Raw genomic sequence first — 27,184 nt, forward strand, 5'->3', positions numbered from 1 at the left:
ATAAACAACAAAAAAAAACCTTGACTATCTCTTAAAAGATACAAATAATTAATTGTTATTTTAGAATTTTCAAAGATTAATATGTATTCTTTATAGCGCTTGAACTAAATATAAATGACTTTTATAGTAAGAATTATATAAATAACTAGAGGAATACTTATTACTTTATAATTTTGGAATTAGTTAAAGATGGTCAACCTCACGCGGAATTGGATATTGGCAGTTAACTCAAACCGGTTTTAACTTAAACGCAATAAAATAAGACATGACTCTTATGTCTATGATGGCAAAAAACGAATATCATTTCTTTAAGATTATCATTTTTTTTAAAATAATTTAATGTTTAACCATGTATCTTTTTTAATTATATTGACATTCACATATTTTGTTATTATTAATACGGTTAGTGGCCATTGACAAAGACAATACCCTTCAAGCACACTTCATCTAGACCGAATACTCGTAACTACTAGGAACGCCTAGCGACTTCTGCAAGATAATTTTTTTACATAAACACGTAAGCATTTTATATGCCGTTTTCACATTTCTTTCTTTATTTAACATTTTAGTGTAAGCCGCTATCAAGACCATTCCATACAAAAAAACACAACCGTCACCACAAATTCAATATAGTCATCATCCGTTACACGCACGCGGTATTTTAATTCATACGCACCCTCAAGGCTCAACGCGTTAATTATTCAACCCACATCACCATAAATACCCATCGCCTATTCCACTTTTTATCTTCAATATCAAATATCAATACTCCGATTATTACAACTTAATAACCATGTCTGATCAATCTCATCTCAACGGAGCTTACTACGGCCCCTCCATCCCGCCCCCGGCCCGAAAATCCCGATCCTACCATCGGCCGGGTCGGGGAGGCAGCTGCAACCCGTTCTCCTGGTGTTTCAGCTGCCTCTGCGGTTGCATATTCAACCTCATCTTCCAAATCCTCATCACCATCCTCGTCATCCTCGGGATCATCGTCCTCGTGTTCTGGCTCATCTTCCGCCCCAACGCGCCTAAATTCCACGTCAACGAAGCCACGCTCACCCAATTCACCTTGTCACCGAACAACGACACGTTGTACTATGATCTAGCCGTAAACATGACCTTTAGGAACCCGAATCGACGTATAGGTATTTACTACGACCGGATAGAAGCCAACGCCATGTACCATGATAAGCGGTTTAATACGCAGAATCTAGAAAGGTTTTATTTGGGACATAAGAAGGAGAAGTATTTGAGTGCGGTGTTTAGAGGCGAGCAGAATCTGGCTATCGGCTCGGGCGATACGAGATCGGAGTATAATAAGGATAGGGACGCAGAGCTTTATGATATTGATTTGAAGTTGAAGATTAGGCTGAGGTTGAAGGTTTGGTGGGCTAAACCTAAGTTCAAGCCACGGTTTGAGTGTGAGTTGAAGGTTCCTTTGAGTGGTAGTGGATCGACTCTTGGGTTTCAGAGGACCAAGTGTGATTTCGATTGGTAGACAGTGTCATTTCTTGGACCCTGTGTTTGTTTCATTTCGTGATTTACTGATTCTTATTATATTTATGTTTATTTTTTTGTTTTTTGGAGTTTTATAGATCCCGGTAGGTTCTTGTATACTGCGGAGTATGTTGCTGGATTATTATTATTATTATTATTATTTACATTTTATGTATTTGTATACGGTATTATTATTGTTTATAAATAAAACGTTAGTTTTATTTTAGTGTTTATTTGTTTATATATTTTTTACTTTTAGAAAGAGCTAGTAAGAAGTTTTGACGTATTGGCTGATAATAATACAAACTGATAATATAATTGGTGACTCGTCAAACTTTTTTTCTGTTTTAAAAATGATTTTAGTCATAAATAGTTATAAATTTATACTTGATTCTGTCTGTTAGGAGGATACGTTTTCCATTTTGTTCGTAATCGTAAATCATTTAAGTGAGTTGAATTGAGTGGATTTTAAGTGTAAATCTGAAAATATCATCAAAGCTTGAAGCGTTAATAATATATTGAAGTTGGAAAGCTTATAAGCCTTAAATTATCAAAATTTTATCTACTTGCAATTATTTAATATTTATTTTCTAAATTGGCTATTTTTTTAATTGACTTATATTATTTAATACCATTGCTTCTAGAATAAAGTCAAAGGTGCTTTGCCAAATGTCTTCATTCAACCAACTGTGATCACCATAAAATATCAATATGCATATTTTATTACCTTGATTAGATGATTACTCCAACACACAGTAACTGAAAAAGAAAATCCGTATGTAAAGAGAAATAGAATGACACGTTACATGTACATTATCAACTTGGAGATAAGCATTTGCACCAAAGGATAAAGATGGGTAAAAGTAGCTATGTTAGTTGGTTTTGATATCAAATATTCAATTAGTTTTAGTGGTTTATTTGGATACTAGTTTGAGTTTCTGTGTTATGGAGGTTTATTTAGATATTTATTTATAATCGTTTTGTTATTTTATATTTTGTAATAAATTTGTTTTATTTTTTAATCCAGTTTTGTTTTGATTTAATATGTATATAATAGTTTGGTACGTTTATTATATTTTTTAGCATTTGGACTCTTTCAATTGAAATGTGTAAATTTTTTAGATTTTTTAACGAACGAATATAAACAAAAACGAAAATGTTGACTTTTTTTAAACTTACAAATATGAACACAAATATTTGTCTTATGAAAAAGAGGCGGTTGATGTAGGTGATGATGGTAGTTATGCAAGGGGAGGTTAACGATGGTGGGTGGTAATCAGAAGTTAACCGATGGAGAGGATATGCAGACGATGGAGAATATGTAAATGAGAGGAATGAAATTAGGGTTTGATGATGAAAATGTTTCCCAAATAAATGAGATGCTATGACCTGTTTAAGCGCTATCCGGGTTTGGTGTTACTCATGAATTGTGAAAATTATTGTTTAATTATGAAAGAGTTTCACAAATAAATGAGATATTATAACTCATTACGGACTATCTGGGTTTGGTGAGACTCATACCCGCGAATTCGGATCAAACGCATGAGAAAGATCAAATCATAAATCAAGTAATTTGATGGCTTAAGAGGGAGTGAGGAGCAACCAGAGTGTGATACATAGAATTTTTTGGTAGAAATTTATATAGATGGATACGTTTTCACCGATTCGAGATATGCACCGATAGATGTATTTTTCTTCCATAATCGAGATATGCTCCAATCCAAATTCAAAATTGTCTAACCTAATCAAATTAATTAGGGAAAATTCCGAAATCAGTCCATTTTTAGAGAGGGAATCTGAAAAATAATCCTTAAAATTTTCAACTTTCCAAAACAATCCATCGAAAACCATCGGATCCGTGACATTGGAAATCCCAACGATAGATTTGGCCAGCCAATGAGATTCTGACAAGTGTTTAACCTCACCTACCACGCGGTTTTTGTATTCAAATGAATCAGCCCAGATAGTTTTGTAATCAAATATAACTTCGCAGGTAATTTTGGTATGAAAATCACCTACATAAAAATTCATGTTTTTTTTGAAATTCGTCTTACCAGATGAACTTCGCATGAATTTTATCTTTGGAGACGAAATTCAAAACATCATCATCATCATCATCGTCGTCATCATCATCATCATCATCATCTTCTTCTTCTTCTTCTTCTTCTTCTTCTTCTTCTTCTTCTTCTTCTTCTTCTTCTTCTTCTTCGTCACATCCTCCCTTCGCCGCTGTCACTACCCATCTCCTTCCCTAAAGAACTCCAAGAGCTTAACATTTTCCGGCGAGCCACCGTCGGCCAAATCCATATGAATTTCCGGCGATGGCGGTGGCTCTCCGGAAGAGGTTGAGCTCTTGGAGTTCTTCGGGGAAGGAAATGGGTGGCGGTGGCGACGAAGGGAGGATGTGACGAAGATGAAGAAGATGAAGATGAAAAAGGTGAAGAAGAAGATGAAGATGATAGGATACACGAAATTCATGTGAAATTCGTATGGTCAGACAAATTTCATGTGAACACGAATTTCAGACCAAAATAATCGGGACAGATAGATTTGAAAGTAAAACTATCGGATTGTGTCATTCACTTTACACGTGTCAATGTTTTAGTGGTGGGTGAATTTCAGACCAAATGCATCGGCGCCGATTGATTAACATGATCTAGTATACCGTAGGTGCTAATTCCTTCCCTGACAATAGTTGGTGCAATGTGTAGAGCCAACTTGAAGTTAAAGATATGGAGAAGAGCAAAGGTTTTTCTTATATTTATTTTATTCTTAATATAAAAGGTATAAGTCAAAGCGTAGTGGGTGACATTTTTGGATGACAAGTGGGAGACAAGGCGATGAACACCACCCCATCCCCCCTCCTGGACGATAAGAGGGGTGACAAGGTGTGTATGTGGGGGGGGGGGGCATATATTTGTCGTCGTTAAAAGTTGAATAATAATATTATTTTATTATTATGACCGTTGAACGATCATCTTCATAAAAAAATAAACACAAAATTAGTATAAATACCCAAGCAATTCAACCATTCACCATTTCATATACCAACTCAACCTCCAAAAAACATTTTCACCAACTTTCTTTACCAAAATGGATTCAACAAATACTTCTGACATGATGAAACAATTTATTGAGAATAAGAACAAGATGGATCAGATCATGCAAGAGATGACGGAGCAGGAAGGTGAGATCATGACTGCATTTCGGGCCGTAGCAAATAAGATAGCTTATGGCTCTCGACCGCGCCGTAGGTGATCTTATATCATTCGAGACCGTGCGAATGTGAACGATCGTTTGATGAAAGACTACTTCAACGACACGCTTAGATATGACGACGCTAAGTTTGAACGTCGTTTTCGGATGCCTAGACGCTTATTTTTACGCATTGCGGAAGACTTGGAGAGGGAGTATCCGCGTTTTCAACAAAAATGCGATGCAAGAAGATATTTTAGGATTCACCACCATCCAAAAGTGTACTTCGGTCTAACATCTCAGATCTTTTGTAATCTTATTTGTATTTGTTTTATCGACTCGCGAACGTAGTTCAGATCTTTATTATTAATAAAGTCATGCATTTATAAGTATTCATTGATGTATTTTTATTTTAGGGACTTCACATTTTTCCCCTTACTTAACACCCTCAATTACATATCCCCCCCCACACCTAAACAAGCAATTACATATTTTCCATTTTCATATCAAATTACCAAGTTACCCATATCTCTTACCATTAATAATTTAATTAAAAAACAAAGTTTTATTAGTAATTATTGAGTTAAACCCACACCATCAAATCATCTTCTCTAACCTACTTCCGGCAAGCTTCTGGCCATCTCATCACCACCATAAATGTCTACCACCACTTTTTCCCTCTGAATCCCACCGTCTAATGTACACTTCTTGATTATACTTGAGTTGTATTTGTTGGTAAAGAAAATTTAAATCCAAAACCTTTTAATATTGACTATTGATTAAAAAGTTCGATGCCAATTGATTTATTAGTGTTTGATATGTTCGTCTTTACATTGACTCGGTTTGGATTGAACATGAGGAGATATGTGATTGATGTTTTAATGAAGGGTATATATGTAAATACTTATTTAATTATGTCATTAAGGGTAAAACAGTCATTTAACTAATTAATTTTAATGAAATATGGAGATATGTAATATGCGTGGTTTAGGGAGGGGAAATATATAATTGATTTCTAAGGGATGGGTAAATATGTAATAAGGTAACTTAGCAAGGGATATATGTAAATGCCCCTTCATTTTATACCGTTTGTGTTATTTAAACTTGCCATTTTATGCGTAAAAACTCGTAAAAATGCCAAAAAATGGCATTTTGGGAACATCAGGGACCAAAAAGGACGAAAAGGAAAAGTCAGGAACACCTCCATGCCGGGTCACGCGACATGGGAGGTTATTCCAGGTCACGGGGCATGGCCAGGTACCTGTATTAGCAAGATTTTGTTATTTTAAGTCCTAGTCGTGTTTTAACACAAAATCGCTTATTTTTGGATCAAATCGCATGTTTTAAGCCCCAAGAAAACCCTCATAGACTTGATACATGTCCACATTCATTAGCCCCTTCCTCAAGAACGAATTTTGATTATTTTTCAGTTGATTGAGTCATTAAATGAGATTTGGTTGCTTAAATGAACTTTTTGACTAAAATTAACTCGTGTCTGCTTATCCTATATACAAAAGACCCTTATCATCTGCAACTCTCTTCCCTAAACCCTAATAACATCTGTAGCAGTCGTCAGCCTCAAGAAACATAAGAATTTCCCTTCGTTTGTGCTATTTTATTCAAGGTTGTTAGTGTTCGTCTTGACTTTGTTACTTTCTTGGTGTTTGACCTTGTTTCCTCATCAATCCAAACATTATCCGGGTAAGTCGTCTTCTGTAAAGTTATTTTTCGTTACTCAATAGTCAATAAACAATCAATTTCTGAGATTGAGGGAAATTGGCGGGTCAATGTGACTCCGACCCGTTTAATGGCACATTGATCAATCGTTTTCTATCACTTTTGTTCAGAACCGATTTTTGGTCCAGAAGACTTTTATTTTTGTCTTAAGATTTTAAGGCTATTGACCAAAACCCGAATTCTGACTCGCTGTTCGGATACTAGTCAGTACCAGCTCGCTTATTCGTTAGATATCTCATAACTGGAGTTCTAGACATCTGTTTGGATCGATTCCAGCGACTATGTTCTTTTTTTCAGTTGTAGTTTATTTTCCATAAGTTTCAGATATGTTCAGATTTACTCAATCAGCGCTTTAAAGGATGGTTCACTCGTTTAATCGCATTTTATTCTTATTATATTGCAAACACACCTAAATAATAAGGTGAGAGATCATTCCCCTCATATTTTACTGTTTCTCAATGATTTTGGGGACATATGCGTATTATCTCATATTGTTATATTATATATACATAACTAGCAAACGTAAATATTGTGTGTTATCAAATAAATGCTAATTGCTATTTGTTTAACTGTTTACTTTATTGCATTTGGAGAGGTCCATCATAATCACATTATAGTACGATCATACGCCGTCTTAGTAGCCAAGGCCCGATTCGCATGGCGATAGCCAACCGACACTCACATTTGTATATCTTAGTCGTAGTAGCCAATGCCCGATTCGCAGGCAATGGTCAACTGACACAACTATTTGCTCATGGTTTGATTGACTTATACTCACATTATTTTGTTTGATCATTTATTATATATTATTATTATTATTAGTGTCAAAACTGGTGATTATCTCACTCAACCTCGTGTTGACAAATCTATGTTTATTTTGTACGCATGTTCAAGTTATCAGTTGGTTTGAAGCTAAGGTAAAGAACACATAGAGAGAACATTAGATATCAAAATAAAGGATATTTGCATTTTATTTTGTTTTGGATTATTATTGTCATGTTTGGAACTTGTGCACTTATTTGAAATAATTAAATTAACTAGATATTGTCATATTTTATATTATATGATAATACCTTGTGAGCTGTGAACCAACGGTTCGCACCCCGGCATTTCCACCTTAGGTTGGGGTGTGACAGATTGGTATCAGAGCTGAAGGTTATAAGATAGGTCGTTAGAAAAGTCCTAGTAATATACTTAGGACTCTATACGTGCCTACTTGATTTCCTTATGTGCTTATTATTATTAATTAAATTACTTATTTATTTTATTATTTTAATTTTGAGCACACACAAATTCTAAGTCTATGCCTCACTCTCAAAATATTTAAATTCCTCTATTTAATAAATTTAGTAGATTATTTTTATTTAGGGAAATTCCTTAAGAATTCCCTTGTTTCGTTTTTACTCTCGCAGTTTAAAGTATGGGAGCATGACATGTTCTATAGTAATTGGAAGGGGGAAAGAACTGTAAGTCGGGCCTTGGAAAAACGGTTCCGAGAACCCAAGGTAAGACGCTATTCCTAACTTGGAGGATAACCTGACCACAGTACTCGATCTTATAGGCCAAAGTGGAACAAATGTCATACGAACGGAACTTTAAGTGGTCAAGGTGACCAGTTAAACGGTTACATCCTTTTTTATAAAAAAAAACAAATTCAAGGTGGTTTGTGGCTAAATACGGGAAAATTTCCAATATTTTTTTTTTATTTTTAAAATGTTTCATTAGGTGAAACATGGATTACGAGAATTTGATATTTGGTTGGAACGGGAAAATTTTAAAAACGGGGTGATCCATGGGTTTACATGGATTTTTGATTTGATATTTGGTTGGAACGTATCATCCGTGATGGTTCACGAGATACTCCAACTGCTCATGTTTGGATCCGTTAATTCGATATTTAGTTGGGTTAGTTAAAATGCCATATAACGCTCATGGGCCGACCAACTCGATTGATTTGATAATTCGTTATTCAGCTGGGTCAGTTAAAATGCCATGTAACGCTCATGGAATGACCAACTCAATTACTTTATAACTCTTTATTTTAATTGGGCCATTAAGATGCCATGGAACGCTCATAGGAGGCCCAATTCCTAAAATTTAAGTTGCGCTATTTATCTGGTTCTCATGATCGCCGTCTGGCTGCTAAAATCACCAAGGAATTTGCTGCTGCTATGCTTACTATTGTGACTCCTATCCGGAGTCTCAACTCAAATGGTTCTGCTACTTCAGCTGCCCTGAACAACTTCCAATTCTAGAATTTAACTAGTGCTAAACCACCCCCTGTATCTTGGAGAAGAGAATGCCACTAACTTTCTCCGGTGGTTTGAGAGAATGGAGAACATATTCATCCATTGTGAATGTCCGAACGAGGAAGCGGATTAAGTTCTCCTCGAGTGTCTTTGACGAACGAGGTTTCACTTGGTGGAACACTTTCAAAGCCCTCAAAGGAATCAAGATTTCTATGAATATGCCTTGGGATGAACTCAAAGAAGCTATGAAGAAAGAATTTTGCTCTGAACATGAACTACAAAGGCTTGAGACTGAGTTTTGGGAACTCAAGTAGATTGGTGGTGATAAGTCTACTTACTCCAATCATTTCAAGGAACTTAGTCTGCTAGTACCTCACCTCGTAACACTTGTGTGTCATGAGAGTCGAAAGTATATTCGTGGATTGCCAATGATTTTCCGTGATGCAGTAGTTAGTCGAGACCCTTTCTCCATTGAGGAAGCTATTGCTCTTGCTGCTTCACTTTCTGATGACCATGCCAGAGTTGGAACCTTGCCCCGAAAAGATTCCAAAACTACTTCTGACAAAACCAATGCCGAGTCCTCAAGTGATGCTAAAGTTGAACCTAAACCCGCTAAAAAAAACAACTCTCACATCTACCACAAGAACAACAACAAAAACAACAACCAGTAACGTAAGTCCAACCACCAAAACTATGTCGTTAACCAAACCAACCATCAACCTCAACAAAACCAAAATGCTCCGAACAAGAAACCTTACACCGTTTGTCCATTAATTACAAAAATTGTTTTAGATCATTTAGGGTTTTTATTTAAATCCATAATCAACACAACAACAATGATCAACATGACTCAATCTTTCATCTTTTAACTTTTAATTGTAATTCCATAATTTAGACATCATTTGGATACTAGATTTTCCCCAAACCAAAAGTATAAAAACATAAATCAAATCATTAAACAAATACCACTTACTTGATTATATTTGATGAAATTAACAAATCCTTTAACACCTTGATCTTAATCCACCAAGTGAGAGATATGTATGTGTGTGTAAATATGAGAGAAAATGAAAAATGAAGAACGTATGTGTGTGTGTGTGTGTGCGTGTGTAAACTTACGGCCAAAGTGAAAGAAAATGCAAGCCAAGAGTTAACCAACTTAATTGGTCATAGTTTAGATCATAAACTCTCATAATTGGTTGTATAAATGTCATACTTAATGCATACTCTTTAGTTATTCTTTAAATCAACTTATACTAACTTTAGTTTAATATAAGTGTGATATGTAACATCTTTTATAATACATTTTCTCTAGGAAAACAACATTGTATAACTATGTAATACACATAACATGTAACATGTAGCATCTTATAACATGCAACACATGTAACAAACAAAGTCATGTAACATTCTATAGCATGTTGCACATGCAACATTATATATATAACCAAGTTCACATATAACATGTAGCACATATATATATATATAAATATATATATATATATATCTGTGTGTGTGTACTCTCCATTATTCTTATTGATAACATATTTCTCTTGTTAGGTCACCAACGTACTCGGACTGACTCGTATGTATGCTCAAGTGACATGCATGTGCATTTTATGACAGAGTTAATTAAATTAACTGAGTTTAGTTAAAGGAGTTAATCTAAAATTTCCGGGTGTCACAACAATCGAGTCGAGTTTAAATAGTAATCGAATCGAGTTTAAAATTCGATTCTATTACTTGTGATTCGATTTGATTACTTTAGATTTGATTCTATTCTTCTTCCAAACAAATCGAGTTTTTCAAGACTCGAATCAAATATGGTTTTTCGTGTCTTTCCATTCTAATCACTTCCTTACACCCCGTTATGCCCGTTTTACTTATAAAACAAGTTCTGGGCCGTAACAAATTCATTTTTCTCACTTTAACACGGTCCGAACATCACCTTGTTCATCCCATTACATTCTAAACAACTTGTTTACTACCAAGTTTATGTTTTTCTTACATTATGAGGTCCGATTGCCTTAGTATCCGATCATAAAACAAACCGACATAAAAAACCTAACCTTTATACTAAAACATACCTTACGAGTTCCGGTTGGTTCATGTCTAGACCTACAAGTGAATCTAGACGCGTTTTCTTGTTGTTCGATGATGCTTGAACACTAAATCTCCTTGGTTTCTCTTGGATCTTGGATCTGGATGAGAGAAGGGAGTGTTTGTGTGTGTTTTTGAGTGTGTGTATGGATCTAGAAGGTGATGGAATGAGAATGTTAGGGTGGTTTAAGGAGTTTAAATACCCCAAGCTCATGGACGTTAGGCCCGTAAGCATCCCCAAGTCCATGTATTATTCCTAAGCCTACCATTCAATCCCATTATTATTAAACATACTTAAATAACAGCATACGTTTTAATAATAAAACTTTCTTTATCTATTATTTCAAAAGACGAATGTTACATCACAGTTCATGAATACATTTGGAGAAACACTACTCATACTTTATAATTTTTTAATATTGATTGAAAATAGATATGGGTAGAGGAGAGAGAAAATATAATGATATGTACAGAAAATATTTTTTAACTGAAAATGACGGAGAAAATGTAGTGATTTTTATTATAATTACAGAGATAGAGATAGAGATAGAAGACCTACTGTCACAATCCCTGACCCCATAATTCGGGAGGGGAGCTGTGAACGCGAGCGATGGTATCGATGTTTATTATTTAGCAGCAGAAAAATTCATCCGGACCGTTGTTAGGAAAACTCATCAGATTGTAAAACACCATGATTCTTATTTTATAAACCAGGATCAAATAGACATTTATGTGTACAAAAGTTTTACAGGGAAAAACCCTAATTTTTTTACATAACCTTATGCGCCGCATAAGTATGTTTGAACCAAATGACAAATACAGCGTATAACTACTTATACGTTGATGAATAGCATGCAAGTAATACGGAGAGGATACACCAGCGTATAAGTACATATACATTCCAATTTATGCGCTGAATATATTATATGGATGATGTTATACGGTGTGTAAGATATGCGCCCCAAAACTTATGCTCCGCATAAGCATGGCATGAAAGTTTTCTACAACTTTTGTGGAGATAATGAAGATGTAATTATATGACTTTTAAGGATATTGTTCAAAACCAAGAATATGACAATTGTGAAAGTTTGGTAAGTTTTGAACGGCTAAATCTTCTGAAATGATAAAAAATATGTTGAAAAGAGATGAATTTAAGCTTGTCAAAGTAGATAAAGAGCCAAAGCTTTGATACCAATTGAAAAGACGTGTTTGATGACATGTGATGACGTGTAATACTATCTACTCTTCAATTAATGTGTGGAATCTATTAAAGATGAAACACACAAGAAATCACTTTCAAATCTTCGTATATTATCAAAATAGTCAAAGTACAAGTTGAATATGACAATATCAATGCTCTAGTACAATGGAATGAATTCCCTATAATGCATAACTCCACAAACCTATTATAGACATGGAATAGTACATATGCGGCGTATAAGCTTATCCGGCGCATAACTTAGAGGCCGTATAAGTCTTATGCGTTGCATATGACTTATGCGCTGCTAAGCATCAAAATCACATTCCCGACTATTTCTAATACATACAAGACCCTAGCGATAGATGTTATGCACTAACAAACCATATAAAAGGCGTAATTAAGAAGACATAATTATTTGGATTGGAAATTCATTAAATTGGTACAAGCTTAATTAGCTTGATGAACAAATTGGAAAATATCATTAGCATTGTTCTTGGCGTCATTTGAGATAGCAAATAATGTAGCACTCGCAAATCCAACACAATAAAGACAACGTTCTCCTTTCCAATAGTTCGGAATTGTATGCTTTGGCATCCTTTCTCGTTAAAGAGCCCTCCAGGCCTCCATCATCTTAGTTAAATAAAGAAAAAATGTTTAGATTAAAAGATGACATGAACAAGATGTTAGTGTATTACAAAATGTGGTAACATTTTCGTTACCAAAGGCCATTTGCGTACGGCGCTTTTAAAGCCAATAGGAAAGACAGTGGCATCAAATTGTCTCTCTTGACCATTTATAAATTTGATATCTTTTATATCTTTAATATCCGGCATACCCTTAAAGACAAAGAAAATCGTTAATCGTCGGTCAAATCTTGTTTGATATTATAAGATTATAATATTGTTCAGCTCAATCTCTCCTATTTTAATCTTTGAAATTGTCCCAATGTCAATACAGGTGACCACCCGGTTTCTTTTTTAAGCCAAAATGGCCCTTTACATGGTCTTTCTATTCCATAGTCTTTTTCTTATGGATTCAAACAAAGAGATTTTTAAATAGGTTTTATTATTATCAAACTTGTTTCACAACCTAAAACCTGAAGATTGGTTATTTTCTCATAATTGTTTACAGATCAAAATAACAGTGTTTTTACTTAACAAATCTTTCAAACTTCTTGACATGTCTGCTCACTTAGTTTAATAACTAATAAATTATGAGTTTGATTAGTGCTTTCCACTGATTCTATGTGGATTCGCCATCTTATTTTTCCTAGCTAGTAAAGATAATTTTTAAATATTTTTTATTGGCCTTTTGACATAGATCCAGGCGCAGACAAAGGAAATGCCAAACGAGGGAGCTGGCGAAGTTTTGGCTAAGTAAAGCTTCAAAGGATCAATAAGCTTTTTTCTGCCATAAAGATGCCTAACAATCCTCCATTTGAAAAATAATATTTGGGATAGAATGAAGACTAAGGCATGATGAAGATGATGTTGCCATACCGGTGGGTCCCACTCCCACTATTACAACTAAGTTTCTTGCTTCATTTTTCTTTAAGCTCTTTGATATGTTATTTTAGTCACACATTATAGGGTTATGGATGCAGTATGTCACACATGCATCCTTTATATAGGAACTACAAATTATGAGCCCATTTAATTTTTTTTTAACCATATGATGTTTTCGTAATAAAAATTCAAAATACTATTAGTTATCATTTATCACTCACCAAATTATTCCATCTTTATTGGAAACAAACTTTGAGAAACTAGAATCCGTGTGTTCATATTGTGCTAATCAAGTAATTAAATATGTATTTTACATAATTTAACTTTTAATTACTTTGTTTCTTTACATTAAAGTCTATCTTTAATTTGTTTATACTATGCGGATTAAGGCATGCTACATTAATATTTAGCAATTTTACATTTAATTTGTGATTCACCAAAGAATGCATTGTGCTAGAAAGGTGCAACTTATAAGGAAGCATTTTAGTTCCCAACTTATTTTAAAGACGATTATATAAGCAAATTAAAATATAAAAAGTTTATTTTTCATTACCTACTGCTACAATAACCAATTAAAAGTAAACGGACTTGAGACAGAACAATGTGTTGTTAAATATAGGTCATAACAAGAGGAGTTGAACCCTAATAATATTTGGTTCTTCTCGTCATCTCTCTTTCTCTCTCTCTCTCTCTCTCTATATATATATATATATATAGGAATTGGATCAAATACAAACAAAAATATTGTACAAAACATGCGAACTGAAGGATTTACAAATTTTTAACGGTTGGGTTTTGTAATTAAATGGTTTCCTCTCTTTCATCCTCCTGCTTCAAACATATCGATCAATTAAAGCTTTCAAAGCAATAGATCAAATATAAATTACCTAATCGATATGCTGTAAATACCAAATCAATCGATCAACTGTAAATACATAATCAATCTATCAATTAAAGAAATCAATTTCATGAACAAAAGTTCACTACAGAGACAAGAGACAAATTGATGCTTGCAAATTGTACTAATCCATCAATTGAAACTTGTAACTTGAACTAATTGAGCAACTAAAGCTATTTGCAAATGTAATTGATTGATGATTTGAAGGTTGTAACTAAGATTTTTTAAAACAACAAAAAAATTCAAAAAACAGAGTATAATAGTTGTTGGTTATTACACTTCAAAGGTTTCAAATGATATCTAGAGTAAGTATTTTCTTAAGCAGAGTACTCATATAATTAGATATTATGACCTAAACATATAACTGGAGTAAATTTTGTCATGAGTAATTATGTTACTAGTATTGTCAGTAAACATGAAATTAGAGTAATTTTTAATTTTAAGTAGCGTAATTTTATATTATAAGTATAGTAGTTTTCAAAATCAAGTAGTGTAATTTTATTACAAATAGAGTAATTTTCAATTTTAAGTAGTGTAATTTTATATTATAAGTAGAGTAATTTCCAATTTTAAGTAATGTTTATTACAAGTAGAGTAATAAACATTTATAAGTAGAGTAATTATGTTACTAGTATTGTGAGTAAACACAACACTAGAGTAAGTTTCAATTTAAGGTAGATTAATTTTATATTACAAGTATAGTAATTTTCAATATCAAGTAATGTAATTTTATTGCAAATAGACTAATTTTCATATTCAAGTAGTGTGATTTTATATTATAAGTAGAGTAATTTTCAATTTCAAGTAATGTAATTTTATATTACAAGTAGAGTAATAAACATTTATAAGTAGAGTAATTTGTGAAACAGGGGGTTCTATTGGTACCTTGGTGGTTCGTTCATCAAATATAATTACTCTGGTTATATAAAGAATTACTCTATTAGAGTAATTATCCTTACCTTTTCTACATCTGAACATCATTTAAAAACCCTAAAAACTTCTGAATCTTTAATCGACTGGTTAGTGCATTACTTGGGTTAAGTCGAACGATCACAAAACTTTAATTTGAAGTGTGCGGCTCATGATTCGGGTTCCAAAATCAACTTAATTTGATGATTTCGGCTCAAAAATCAAACTAATTTGATGAAGATGCCAAGCGATTTTGATGGAGTTTGGGAAACAATTTGATGGAAGTGATCAAATTTTATGAAGATGTCGAGCGATTGTATTTGTGAAGGGTGAAGAATCAATTTATTGTTATTTACCGTTATGCCATCGCCCAAATTTCAATTTTTGTTCAGTCCGCACGTTTAGTACGATTTTTCACTTTGTATGATAACTTTCCCCTATATATATATATATACACACACACACTAGATTTTATCCCTCGTATTACGGGGGTTATTTTACGTTATTCGTTTTTAATATTTACATATGTATATTTGGATTTTAATTTTATTTATTGTAAGAAAGTTCTGACGACTTGAGAGAATTGTTGTTTTACATTTTTCGTTTTTTGATATTTATTTTTTGGATTAAAATTTTCTTTATTGTAAAAAAGTTAATAATATACGTAGGGTTTGATGATAAAAGAGTTTCATAAATAAATAATATGTTATAACCCGTTTAAAACCTATTTGGATTTGGTGACCCATGACCCGCTCATGTTTTTTTACTATAAAATTGTTTATTAATTATAAATAATATCATTTTCTTTTTAAATTGAATATTAAATTTTAGTATATCCTTATTTTATAGGATTTTAATATTAAATAATTGGTAAGATTATTTTTTTATTTAATGAGATGCTATAACCCGTTTAAGAGCTATCTGGTTTTGGTAAGACCCATACCCATGAATTTGGGTTAAATCAATGAGAAAACTCCATTTAAAAATCAAACAATCTGGTGGCTTCCATAAAATGGGGGGAGCGACCACATCGCTACACATAGGATTTTAGGGTCTTTGTTTAGATATATTATATATATATATATATATATATATATATATATATATATATATATATATATATATATCTTTTGAGAACTATTTTGAGTTTTAAGAACTCGAAATAACTTAATGTAACATTTTTTTTTGAATTTTTTTTACATATATGTAATATACGCAGGTTAGATGTACGTAGAAATATTACAACATTTTTACGCACCGAATCGACTTTTTGCATAGGTTCAACACTCGTTTAAATTAGTGTAATCACTGTACATCTTTATTCTCTCACATAATTTTTTAATCAGATTTAATCTCAACCACATAATCTAACTTATTTAATTAAATAAATGTGTGGTTAAGAATAATGTTTTTAAAGTTATTAAAACTCAATTAAATTCTCAAATTATCCCTCTCCTATATATATATATATATATATATAGGGTAAGGTTAAAATAAAAACCCACTTGAGCTGTGAAAACTCTAGAAACTCATTTTCAACCACATGTTTTTAATTAAAGTTTGAAACTAGTGGTCCGCAATTACAGTTAATAAAAAATGTAAATATAAATATAAATTTTTCTCTCTCTTGAAAATATATATAAAATTTAGTAAAAAATGTTAAAAAAATAGCAAAACAAATTTTTTTTTTAGTTTTCGATGTTTTGTATTAAATGTTACAACATATATTACCTGTGTAAAAAAAACAAAATAAAAAAAAATGATGTTACATAAGGTTTTCACAACTCAAGTGGATTTTCATTTTATACTTCCCCTATATATATACATATATATATATATATGTATATATATATATATATGTATATATATATATATATGGGAGATTTCAAATGAGAACCACTTTGAGTTTTAAGAACTTGAAAGAATTCAATGTAACAACTTTTTTTTTTGAATTTTTTTTACACATGCGTAATATATGTAGGTTACATATACGTAATAATTTACAGAATTTTTTACGCATCGAGTCGACTTTTTCCACTTGTGTAACGGACGTAAAAATTAGTGTAATCACTCACATCTTTATTCACTCTCCTACTTTAACTTTTTGGTCAGATTTAATCTCAACCACATAATCCAAACCATTTAATTAAATGTGTGGCCAAAAATTGAGTTCTTAAGTTCTTAAAACTCAACATGGTTATCAAAATATCCCTCCCATTTATATATATATATATATATATAACTAAATTACAATTTTAAAACCAGTGCAAATTATGAACTACTTCCTTTAAAAAATGACTTCCTCTAACTATCTTTGAAAGTTGTCACGCTTTTAATCCTGTACTAACCTCCCGAAATCCAGTGTTCCACGAACGTACAAAGCATATAAATGTTAAACTGCATTTCCGTCTGAAATGCAAGAGCTTGTCGAGCCAATTGCAAGAACTCTCTGATAGGGGTTTCATTCGCCTGAGTTCTTCTCCTTGGGGCGCACCTGGTTTGTTTGTGAAGAAGAAGGATGGATCATTTCACATGTGCATCGACTATCGTGAACTTAACAAGCTTACCATCAAGAACCGTTACCCGCTCCCTCATCGATGATTTTTGCGATCAACTTCAGGGAGCCGCTTGCTTCTCGAAGATCGATCTCCGTTCGGGTTATCATCAACTTCGCGTTAATGAAGATGACATACCCAAGACTGCTTTTCGTACTCGATATGGGCATTACGAATTTTGTGTTATGCCTTTTGGGCTAACCAACGCACCCGCGGTGTTCATGGACCTCATGAACCGTGTGTGTAAACCCTACTTGGACAAATTCGTAATTGTTTTCATCGATGACATTTTGATCTACTCAAAGTCCGAAAACAATCACAAAGAGCATCTACATGCTATCCTTGACCTCCTACGGAAGGAACAATTGTATGCCAAGTTTTTGAAGTGTGAGTTTTGGCTTAAGGAATTTCAATTTTTGGGCCATATTGTTAACGACAAGGGTATTCATGTCTATCCCGCGAAGATTGAAACCGTCAAGAATTGGAAGACACCGACGTCTCCCACCAAAGTTCGTTCTTTTCTTGGTTTAGCGGGTTATTACCGTCGTTTCATTCTTAACTTCTCGAAGATTGCATTGCCCCTCACCACTCTTACACAAAAGGGTAAACCTTACGAGTGGGGGTCAAAGCAAGAGGAAGCGTTTCAAACTCTTAAGGACATGCTTTGCAATGCTCATATTTTTTTGCTCTTCCCGAAGGTATTGAAGATTTCATTGTATTCTGTGATGCTTAAAACCAAGGCCTAGGTTGTGTTCTTATGCAACGAGGCAAGGTTATAGCGTATGCTTCGATACAAGTCAAGGTTCACGAAAAGAATTCGACGCATGATCTCGAGCTTGGTGCCGTCATATTCGCCTTGAAGATTTGGAGACATTATCTCTATAGCACCAAATGCGTAGTATTTACTGATCATAAGAGTCTCCAACACATTTTTGATCAAAAGGAACTCAACATGAGACAACGTTGTGGGCCGAGTTGCTTAGCGACTACGATTGCGAGATTCGCTACGATCCAGGTAAAGCGAATGTCGTGTCCGACGCACTTAGCCGTAAGAAACAAGTAAAATCCGTGTTGCTTACTTGTGTTCTCGTTCAAAATGATCTCGAAGAGCGTGTTCTTAACGGGCAACACGAATCCGTCACCGAAGGCAACATGTATGACGAGATGTTGTGTGGTGCGGAATCTCAATTGGAAACCAAGCCCAATGGTTTACTTTATTTCCTTAATCGCGTATGGATTCCTGATCATGATGACCTTCGCACATTCATAATGGACGAGGCTCATAAGTCACGATATTTCGTACATCCCGGTGTTGACAAAATGTACGCCGATCTTCATTCCATCTTTTGGTGGCCCGAAATGAAGAAAGACATTGCTCTCTATGTTTTGAAATGTCTAACTTACTCTAAAGTCAAAGCCGAGTATCATTGACCAAATGGTTTGCTCGAGCAACCTCCCGTTCCTGTATTGAAGTGGGAAGATATTGCTATGGACTTTATCACTAAGCTTCCTTCTACCCGAAAGCAACATGATAGTATTTGAGTAATTATAGATCGTTTGACGAAGTCTGCTCATTTCATTACCATCAAGGAAACATATCCTATTGATCGTTAGGCACATATTTACGTTGAAAGGATTGTTTGTCATCATGGAACTCCGTTAACCATTATCTCCAATAGAGATGGTCGTTTCACTTCTCGTTTTTGGAAGTCTCTCCAATCCGCTTTGGGAACTTGTTTGGATCTTAGTACCGCTTATCACCCGCAATAAGATGGGAAATCTGAGCGTACGATTCGAACTCTAGAAGATATGCTTCGTTCATGTGTCCTCGATTTTGGGGGCAATTGGGATATTCATCTACCGCTTATCGAGTTTTCGTATAACAATAGCTTTTACTCTAGCTTTGGTATGGCACTTTTCGAAGCTCTTTATGGCCGCAAATGGCGTTCTCCTATTTGTTGGAATGAAGTTGGAGGATCTCAAGTTACTGGTCCTGAGTTAGTTCAAGAAATGACTGATCGTATTGCTCAAATCCGCCAAAATCTACTCGCTGCTCGTAGTTGTCAAAAGAGTTATGCGGATAACCGTAGGAAGTCTCTTGAGTTTAACGTTGGTGTCGTGTTCTACTCAAAGTATCTTCGTGGAAAGGTGTGGTGAGATTTGGAAGGAAAGAGAAGTTATCTCCTCGTTTCGTTGGTCCTTTTGAAATCATTGAGCGTATTGGTCCTGTTGCTTATAGACTTGATCTCCCATCTGAACTCTCAAATATTCATCCAGTATTTCATGTTTTGAATTTGAAGAAGTGTCTTGCCGTGGGTAATTTCCAAATAACTCTCGATAAAGTTCGTATTGATAAGACCATGCATTTCGTTGAAAGACCTATTGAGATTATGGACCACAAGGATAAAGTAACTAAGCGTAGTCGTATACCGCTAGTCAAGGTGTATTGGGAATCGAAGCAAGTAGCTGAGCTTACTTGGGATCGTGAAGATCAACTTAAGGAGAATTATCCTCATCTATTCGCTACAGCTATTTCCTAATTTCGGGACGAAATTCCTAAAAGTAGGGGATATTGTAACATTTCGGGTTTTTATCGTATTCGTTTATTTCACTTTATCATTGTACGAACCTATTTCGGATCAAAATCTTTAATAAAACCTTGCATTTATGAGTCATTTAGTTTCCTTATATTCACGTTATGCCCTCAATGTTTTAATGATGGTTTATTCACTAACTATAACAAAAAATAGTTCATAAATTGATAAAAACCAAACTATAGGGACCATTATTGCACAAAACTGAAACATGGACCACCTGGATGCCGGAGCGCCGCGCGGTGGTGGACCAGGTGCTAGCCGCGCAACGTCTTGGGGGTGCTGCATGTTTTTGTTCTTAATATCTCGTTTCCTAACTCGTTTATGGTATAAAATCGCGTATTTTCAGTATGTTTGTGAGAAGTACGGACCAAGTAATCGTAATATAACTAAAATGTAACATTCACTACTTTTCAAACCCGAAAACCCGACCCATTTTAAAATTTTCGGTTTTGTTTACTATATATATATATGTGTATGTATGTATGTATATATATATATATATACCACAAGTTTCGTTGCACGTGTTCGTCATTTGTAATTGGATGGTATTCGCATTCATTAAGTCGACCTGTTTTGTTGTTTCTATATATTCGTTTTTTTTCGTTCGTCATTAATTTAATATTCCCGACAATTGAAGTTCATCGTTCGTTCGTTTTTCTTTTTAATTTTGTTCAATTATCAAAACTCCAAGGTTTAAAGTTTTATTAAAGTTAAACGAGTTGCAAACTAGTCAGGTAAAATATGAACATTCCAAGCTATATAATTTATCTTCCAAGTTTTAATATAATCGAAAGTGCAAGGTTTATTATATAAATACAATTCAATTATGATTTAAAAATACTTGAAACTTCAAGGGTGATTATGAAAAATTGTTTTAAAATAACATAAAGCAAAATCCCATCAGCATGATATACGTTTTTCCGATGATCGGAATTCCGGCGCACTCCGGCGAGCCCTAAACACCCCTAAATATTGTATTTTGACTCAATTAAATCGTCATAATGACTTTAATACTTAACGTCTAACCCGTAAACATCGTTAGTAACGAGTATAACACCATAAAGAGCGCGATTTACCCGTAACAACCGTCGGGATTTTCTTAACTGCAATAACGAGCAATTAGTCGTTAAACGCCCCAATTGATAGTATAAATAGAACGTAAATCCTAACCTAAACTCGTACCAAACCTCAAAATAACATAAATCACTCTCTGTAAATCGTAATCGTTCATCCAAGACCGTCTCTGGCCAAACCTCGGTTCGCCGTCAAATAGGAACATTGCTAGGTAATGTTTATATGTTTTTGATTCGTCTTGAGCTGTAGAACAAAACCCCTAACATGATTTTAACAAATATGGATTGATTTAAACAGATTTAGAAATTAGGGTTCATAGGAAAGATGATGAACATGTGTATTTATATAAATGTAATTGGTTCTATTCATAAACAAAGAAAACAATCTGGTCTGATGGTTAACTATGTTAGTTGGTAAACCCTAGACCCGGTCAATGCAACACTTTTCTTTATTTTTTTTTTAAAACCCTTTATATTAATATATAACTAATTTTATAAATCATTTAAGTCAAATAAAATTTCTTTTAATCACATAAAATCAATTATAAAATTATATTTATCGTCTTCACCTAAAAAAAACCCCAATCTTTCAAACCCGTCAAGTATCGTTTAAACTCGTAAAACATTTATTTACTTATTTATTGTTCGTTAAACTTTATAATTCGTTAGCACTTTTGTTTTCAAAATAAAATATACCGTTAACACCAAATTTCCGTAAACATTATAATATTCAAACCTAGTATTAATCTCGTATTTAAAATAATTTTAAAATATTAACTAGTCGTTAATATACCGTTGAAGTTAGTTTATAAATCGTTAGCTTGTATTTCATCATACTATATTTTTTTCTCCTTTTCGTTATATATTTCTAAACGCTAAAATAGTTATATCGAGATAAAATTTTACTGTTATAATCCGTGTTCAAACAAATAATATAATTCTCATGTTAACTAAACAATATTAAAATAATAAAATCGTTAAAACCCGTTGAAGCTTAAAAATATTATTATAATATAAAAATGCCATAAATGTGAATAATACTTAATCCTAAAATTTAGTTATATAACTTTTTATATCCCGTTAGTTATACTTTGTTTTTGTTTTAATTTATAGTTCGAGAAGTTCAATCTTTTGGATTCTTTAATGCACTTTCGGTCGCTTCGGTTTCATTATTGTGCTTTTGGTTTTCATTACAATGTTTATCTTTAATTTCAAGGTGAGTTTCTCACGACCCCTTTTTAACGCTTTTATTTTTGGGGTAGCATATGTATCCTATTTACTCAATGATTTATCGAGTCATAGACAAACTACAATTCATAATATGGAGTTGTGTGTTTACTTGATTACTTGCTCAAAATTACTTGCTTAGTGGTTGCCTCAATAAGTATGATCATACGCCTCCCTTTGCACTCAGGTCCATTTGTATCGAGTGGAAAAGGGACCTCATATCCGAGTACGTTGGTAGCCCCAACTGGAAAGGACCTTCGTTTGTTCTTTACACTCAGGTCCATTGCATCGAGTGTAAAGAACCCTTATGTGCTCATTTCACAAGTTTCATGGAATTGTATGATTTTTACGTATTATATCAAACTGTGGGATTCTTACCAGCTATGATCATAGCTGACTTTATTTTATACATATGTTCCAGGTGTAAAGATACGAGGATGAAAGTTAGAAGACACATAGCATGCCTATTGGATATTCAATGAACAACTTATCATTTATTTATTTATTGTTTCAACTTGTATTATTTGATAAACTTGTGTTACATGATGATTTAAATGAAATAATGTTATTATGTCACCTAATAGTGTCACGTGTGTTTGAGCAATCTGTACGTTACACTCAGACGTTTCCGCTTTAGCCGGGGTGTTACATAAAATATGAATCCTAATTCGTTTCCTCCTACCCAAGATCAAATCTCCATGAATATTTCAATGATTCTTTCATTTAAAATCATATTCACTTATTTAAACAAGAGAAAAAGCCCATAATTAGTTCGGTTTGCTTTTCCTAAATAAACGAACCTTAAACCTCTGCCATAAAACTTTACATAAACCCTAAGTATCATTCCACAGCCATCATACCTTCTGCCCATCTCAGATTCGCTCAGTTTTTGGTGTTTTGTTGAAGGATCGTTTAGAACTGGTTGACTTTGCAAGTTTAAGGACCTTTGACTCGTTATATCTCTTTGTTCGTTCACTTTCCGGGTAAGTTGTAAACTGAGTTTTCATTTATAAACATTCTCTATTCGATAACCTTCAATCGATTTATGAGATTCAAGGTTATTGATTGGACAATTGCTTTAAAACCCGGAAAAAGGGCAAAATAGTCAATCTGTTTGACTTATCGTTTTCTCATACTTCTGGTTGGATTTAACGTTTGATCCAGAAGACTTTTATTCTCGTAATAAATTTTTAAAGGTTCTTACCAAAACCCGAATTCCGACTCGAAGTTTGGATTCTGGTCAGACTCGACTCGTTTAAACGTTAAAATTAACATAATTCAAGTTCTACTCATCCGTTTGGATTGATTCTAGTGTCATTAAGTTCGTTTTTACTTATACTTTCATATCGCTAAGTTTCAGGTCTTGTTAATTACTTTTGTTCGGCGCGTTAATCGAAAGACCTCTTTGTTTATTCTTAATACTTAACTAACTCGCTTATTATTAAGGTGAGTTTTTTCATTCCCCCGTTTTACTTATTTTCAAACGTTTTGGGGGCGTATGCGTACTATGTATTTCGTAATATATATATCAACATTAGCAAACGTTGTATTGTGTGTGAATTGCTGAATTTATTTGTTATTTGCTTATTTGGTTATTTTACGCATTCAGAGAGGTCCAACATATTCTCATATAGTATGATCATACGACCGTTTTGTTTGATCGGTGCCCGATTCTCTTGGGAATGGTTCGCTTGACACTTTATTTGCTCATTGGTTTGGTTACATTAACCGCTTTATTTACGTTTTGCTATTCTTTCATATTATATTGTAACTTGAAAAATTAATGGCATGCTCACTCAATATTATTGTTGACAAATCTATCTATTTTATACGCATATGCAGGTTATCGCTTAAACTGAAGATTTGGAGTATTGGATTGCTAGATGAGTCTACCTTAATAGGAAAAATGAAGCGAGTCTCGCGAAACTTTTTCAGACATTTCTAGGTATTCATCCATTGCGTCTGACGAAATTCCATACGCTAGTTGACGAATAGCAGCTGTACATTTTTGGATGGTCGTGAAACCCGATCTACGCCTTGCATCTTCTCTTTGTTGAAAAAAAGGATACCGATCCGACAAATCATTTGATAAACACATTAATAGTTGTCTACTCATTCGAAAACGACGCCTAAAATGTTCTTCGTTATAACGGGATCGGGGCTAAAATAGTGACATACCAAAGTTTCATTAGTGCCCACTTGATCACGACGAAGAGGTAGTTGTCTTGTAAGTCTTTGTCGTCCCTGAAATCGTTCAACAAGCAGGTTAACTGTTATTCTCCCGACTAAAAAATAAGGTCATCTTCCTCCGAAGAGTCGGACGAAGAACAGGAATTCCATTGCATTTTTGGTTTGTAGATGAATGTGTTGGAGAGAATGGGTGGGTATTTTTTTGTAGGTTTTTTGGTGTTTGATAGTGTTTATAATAATAATAATAATAATAATAATAATAATAATAATAAATTCCAAAGGTCCAATTCCAATTCCCGAAACATCAAGCCCAAGCGACCGCAGTCGTGGCAGCTCGCTAGCGAAGCCACTAGCGACGGGCCCTTGCGATGTTCACGAGTGAGGTGGCTCGCGGCGGCTGGTGAAGGGACTGCTTGCTTGACCACAACGGTCAGTCTAACATTGAAATCATTTGGAGTTTGCATCTTGATTATCTTTCTTCGGTGCCCTATTATTGTAACACCTTTCAATGTAGTTTGGCTTAACACCTATAAGATAAACACCATTCAAAACTATTAAAATAGCCGACTGTGATTGTTCATATTCTACTGAATGGTCATGATTAAGTGAACCCTCATGTCTGTTTGAGAAGTATGTTTATAATCATCACGATTGTTCGTTTAATGTAGGGAGTCTAAAGTCTAGGCTGTCTCATGGCACATTATGTCGAATTCCCATTCCCACTGTCACTTTCGAGTTCCGATGTGTGTTTGAACTTTTGTTAAACCTTATATCGCTTTCTTATGAGAGAAGAAGTAATTACCCTTCAAATCTCCCACTTATAAACCCGGTTTCGGGTTTGTTCTGTATGGTGGGACATGATAAGAATCCGCCTAAACTGTTAATTACTTTACAAAATTTCTTTAACCTCAATCTAAACAACTGATACATTCCAAAAGCCCTAAGGAATGTAAACCCTCGACTTGATTTTACAATTTGAACTTCAACTAGCAAGACAAACAAAATAATTTGAACTTCAATAGCATAACGACTATATTGTACATATCTTCACATACACTTCAATTAATAAATAAAAATACATTTTGAAATACTTCAGTTGTTTAGCATCGAAGTGGCTGAACTATCTTCTCCACAAGTTGAATATCATGAGGTCACTTACGATATTATATTATTATCGTAATCATGAGGCTCATCCCACCGGTGGATCACAATATTATCATCTATCACAAAATGATATAACATACTCCGACTCCATAAACTCTCGTGACGGAGATCCGGCCGGTGTAAAGAACACCGGTGAATCACACGGCGTAGAGAACGCCGTCTTTGTATCCCGGTCAACAGTCAAGCATACACTTTCAGTAATCTGATTGCTTGAAAAGTCAACGTCAGGCTTTGACTCCACTTCTTCTTTATCTTCTTCCTTAATGGTACAAAGAAACCTAGCCGGTCCTTTTGCGTCCAGCATTTTAAAAACATCAACCTCCTGGTCGTCCGATGACGACTCGTGATCTTTGTCTTTGCTAAGTGTTTCGGTGGGATCGAGTTCTTGATGGGGTTTCAAGCAGAAGAAGTATAACAGCTCCTTTGTTATTGCAGCTTCAGTAACGGAGAAATTATTAGGGTTTTCATCGTGCAAGCTGCGGGTATGAGGAGTTGGGGTGGAGCGACTGCGGAATGAACGGTGGCGCCAGAGGACGTAGAGGAGTTCACCGACGAGAGCAACAACGGACTCCATGAAGATTATTGAAAGAGCCGTGGCGAGTTTACCAACACTCATGATTGATTTTAGTGTGTGCGTGTGTGTGTTTCTGGAGTTGAAGTAATTAGTTTAACAACTACTTTATTGCAGCTTCATTGGCACGGGGATTAAGTGTTTATTGGGAAAGTTGGCAAAGATTGAAGAGGACATGTCCACCCACCGGATTAAAATGTTTTAATGGCTTCTTAAAGCTTCAAATTATTACATTATTAAATGCAATGTAGTTTTGCTAAATAATACAGGTAGTTGATATTATCATAATGGATAAATTATCGGGAAAATTCTCAAAATAAGTATTTATGAAAATAAATTTCTAGTTTTAGGTATCATTTGCAAAAAATTTCAAAAATAGGTATTATAAACTAGTCATGACTAATAGTTTGTAAAAACCAATTAGAACTTGCTACATGTCCTAAACTAACTGTAACGAGCACGTTCACTACTAATTTACTCATCACGACTAAATAAGTTTCATGCCTCGTAATC

At 34.1% G+C, this 27,184-nt stretch overlaps 3 protein-coding genes across 3 annotated transcripts; 2 read left to right on the plus strand and 1 right to left on the minus strand.

The window, feature by feature from the left end:
• The first annotated feature begins 793 nt into the window (after positions 1–793).
• On the plus strand, positions 794–1,503 carry LOC143598203 (NDR1/HIN1-like protein 3). The gene has a single exon (XM_077076481.1). It carries the CDS (start codon positions 794–796, stop codon positions 1,499–1,501), a length of 708 nt encoding a protein of 235 aa, XP_076932596.1. The 3' UTR covers positions 1,502–1,503.
• An 18,254-nt stretch (positions 1,504–19,757) lies between these two features.
• Positions 19,758–20,389, plus strand: LOC143598206 (uncharacterized). The gene is made up of 2 exons (XM_077076485.1): positions 19,758–19,981; positions 20,089–20,389. Exons 1-2 carry the CDS (start codon positions 19,758–19,760, stop codon positions 20,387–20,389), a joined length of 525 nt encoding a protein of 174 aa, XP_076932600.1.
• A 5,763-nt stretch (positions 20,390–26,152) lies between these two features.
• On the minus strand, positions 26,153–26,716 carry LOC143598207 (uncharacterized). Its single transcript, XM_077076486.1, has one exon. The coding sequence runs from the start codon at positions 26,714–26,716 to the stop codon at positions 26,153–26,155; it is 564 nt and encodes a 187-aa protein (XP_076932601.1).
• Positions 26,717–27,184: the final 468 nt, after the last annotated feature.

The sequence above is a fragment of the Bidens hawaiensis genome, unplaced genomic scaffold (genome assembly GCF_021521415.1).
Source record: "Bidens hawaiensis isolate Kalapana, Puna unplaced genomic scaffold, B.hawaiensis_p1.1 tig00049793_1, whole genome shotgun sequence".
NCBI classification, from domain to species: Eukaryota; Viridiplantae; Streptophyta; class Magnoliopsida; order Asterales; family Asteraceae; genus Bidens; species Bidens hawaiensis.

What these genes read in the sequence shown, in the direction of transcription:
- LOC143598203 (XM_077076481.1), top strand. Translation starts at nt 794, where the DNA reads ATGTCTGATCAATCTCATCTCAACGGAGCTTACTACGGCCCCTCCATC.
- LOC143598206 (XM_077076485.1), top strand. Translation starts at nt 19,758, where the DNA reads ATGGCACTTTTCGAAGCTCTTTATGGCCGCAAATGGCGTTCTCCTATT. An exon ending in GGTGTCGTGTTCTACTCAAA is followed by an intron (nt 19,982 to 20,088) that starts GTATCTTCGTGG and finishes TGTTGCTTATAG; the next exon opens with ACTTGATCTCCCATCTGAAC.
- LOC143598207 (XM_077076486.1), bottom strand. Translation starts at nt 26,716, where the DNA reads ATGAGTGTTGGTAAACTCGCCACGGCTCTTTCAATAATCTTCATGGAG.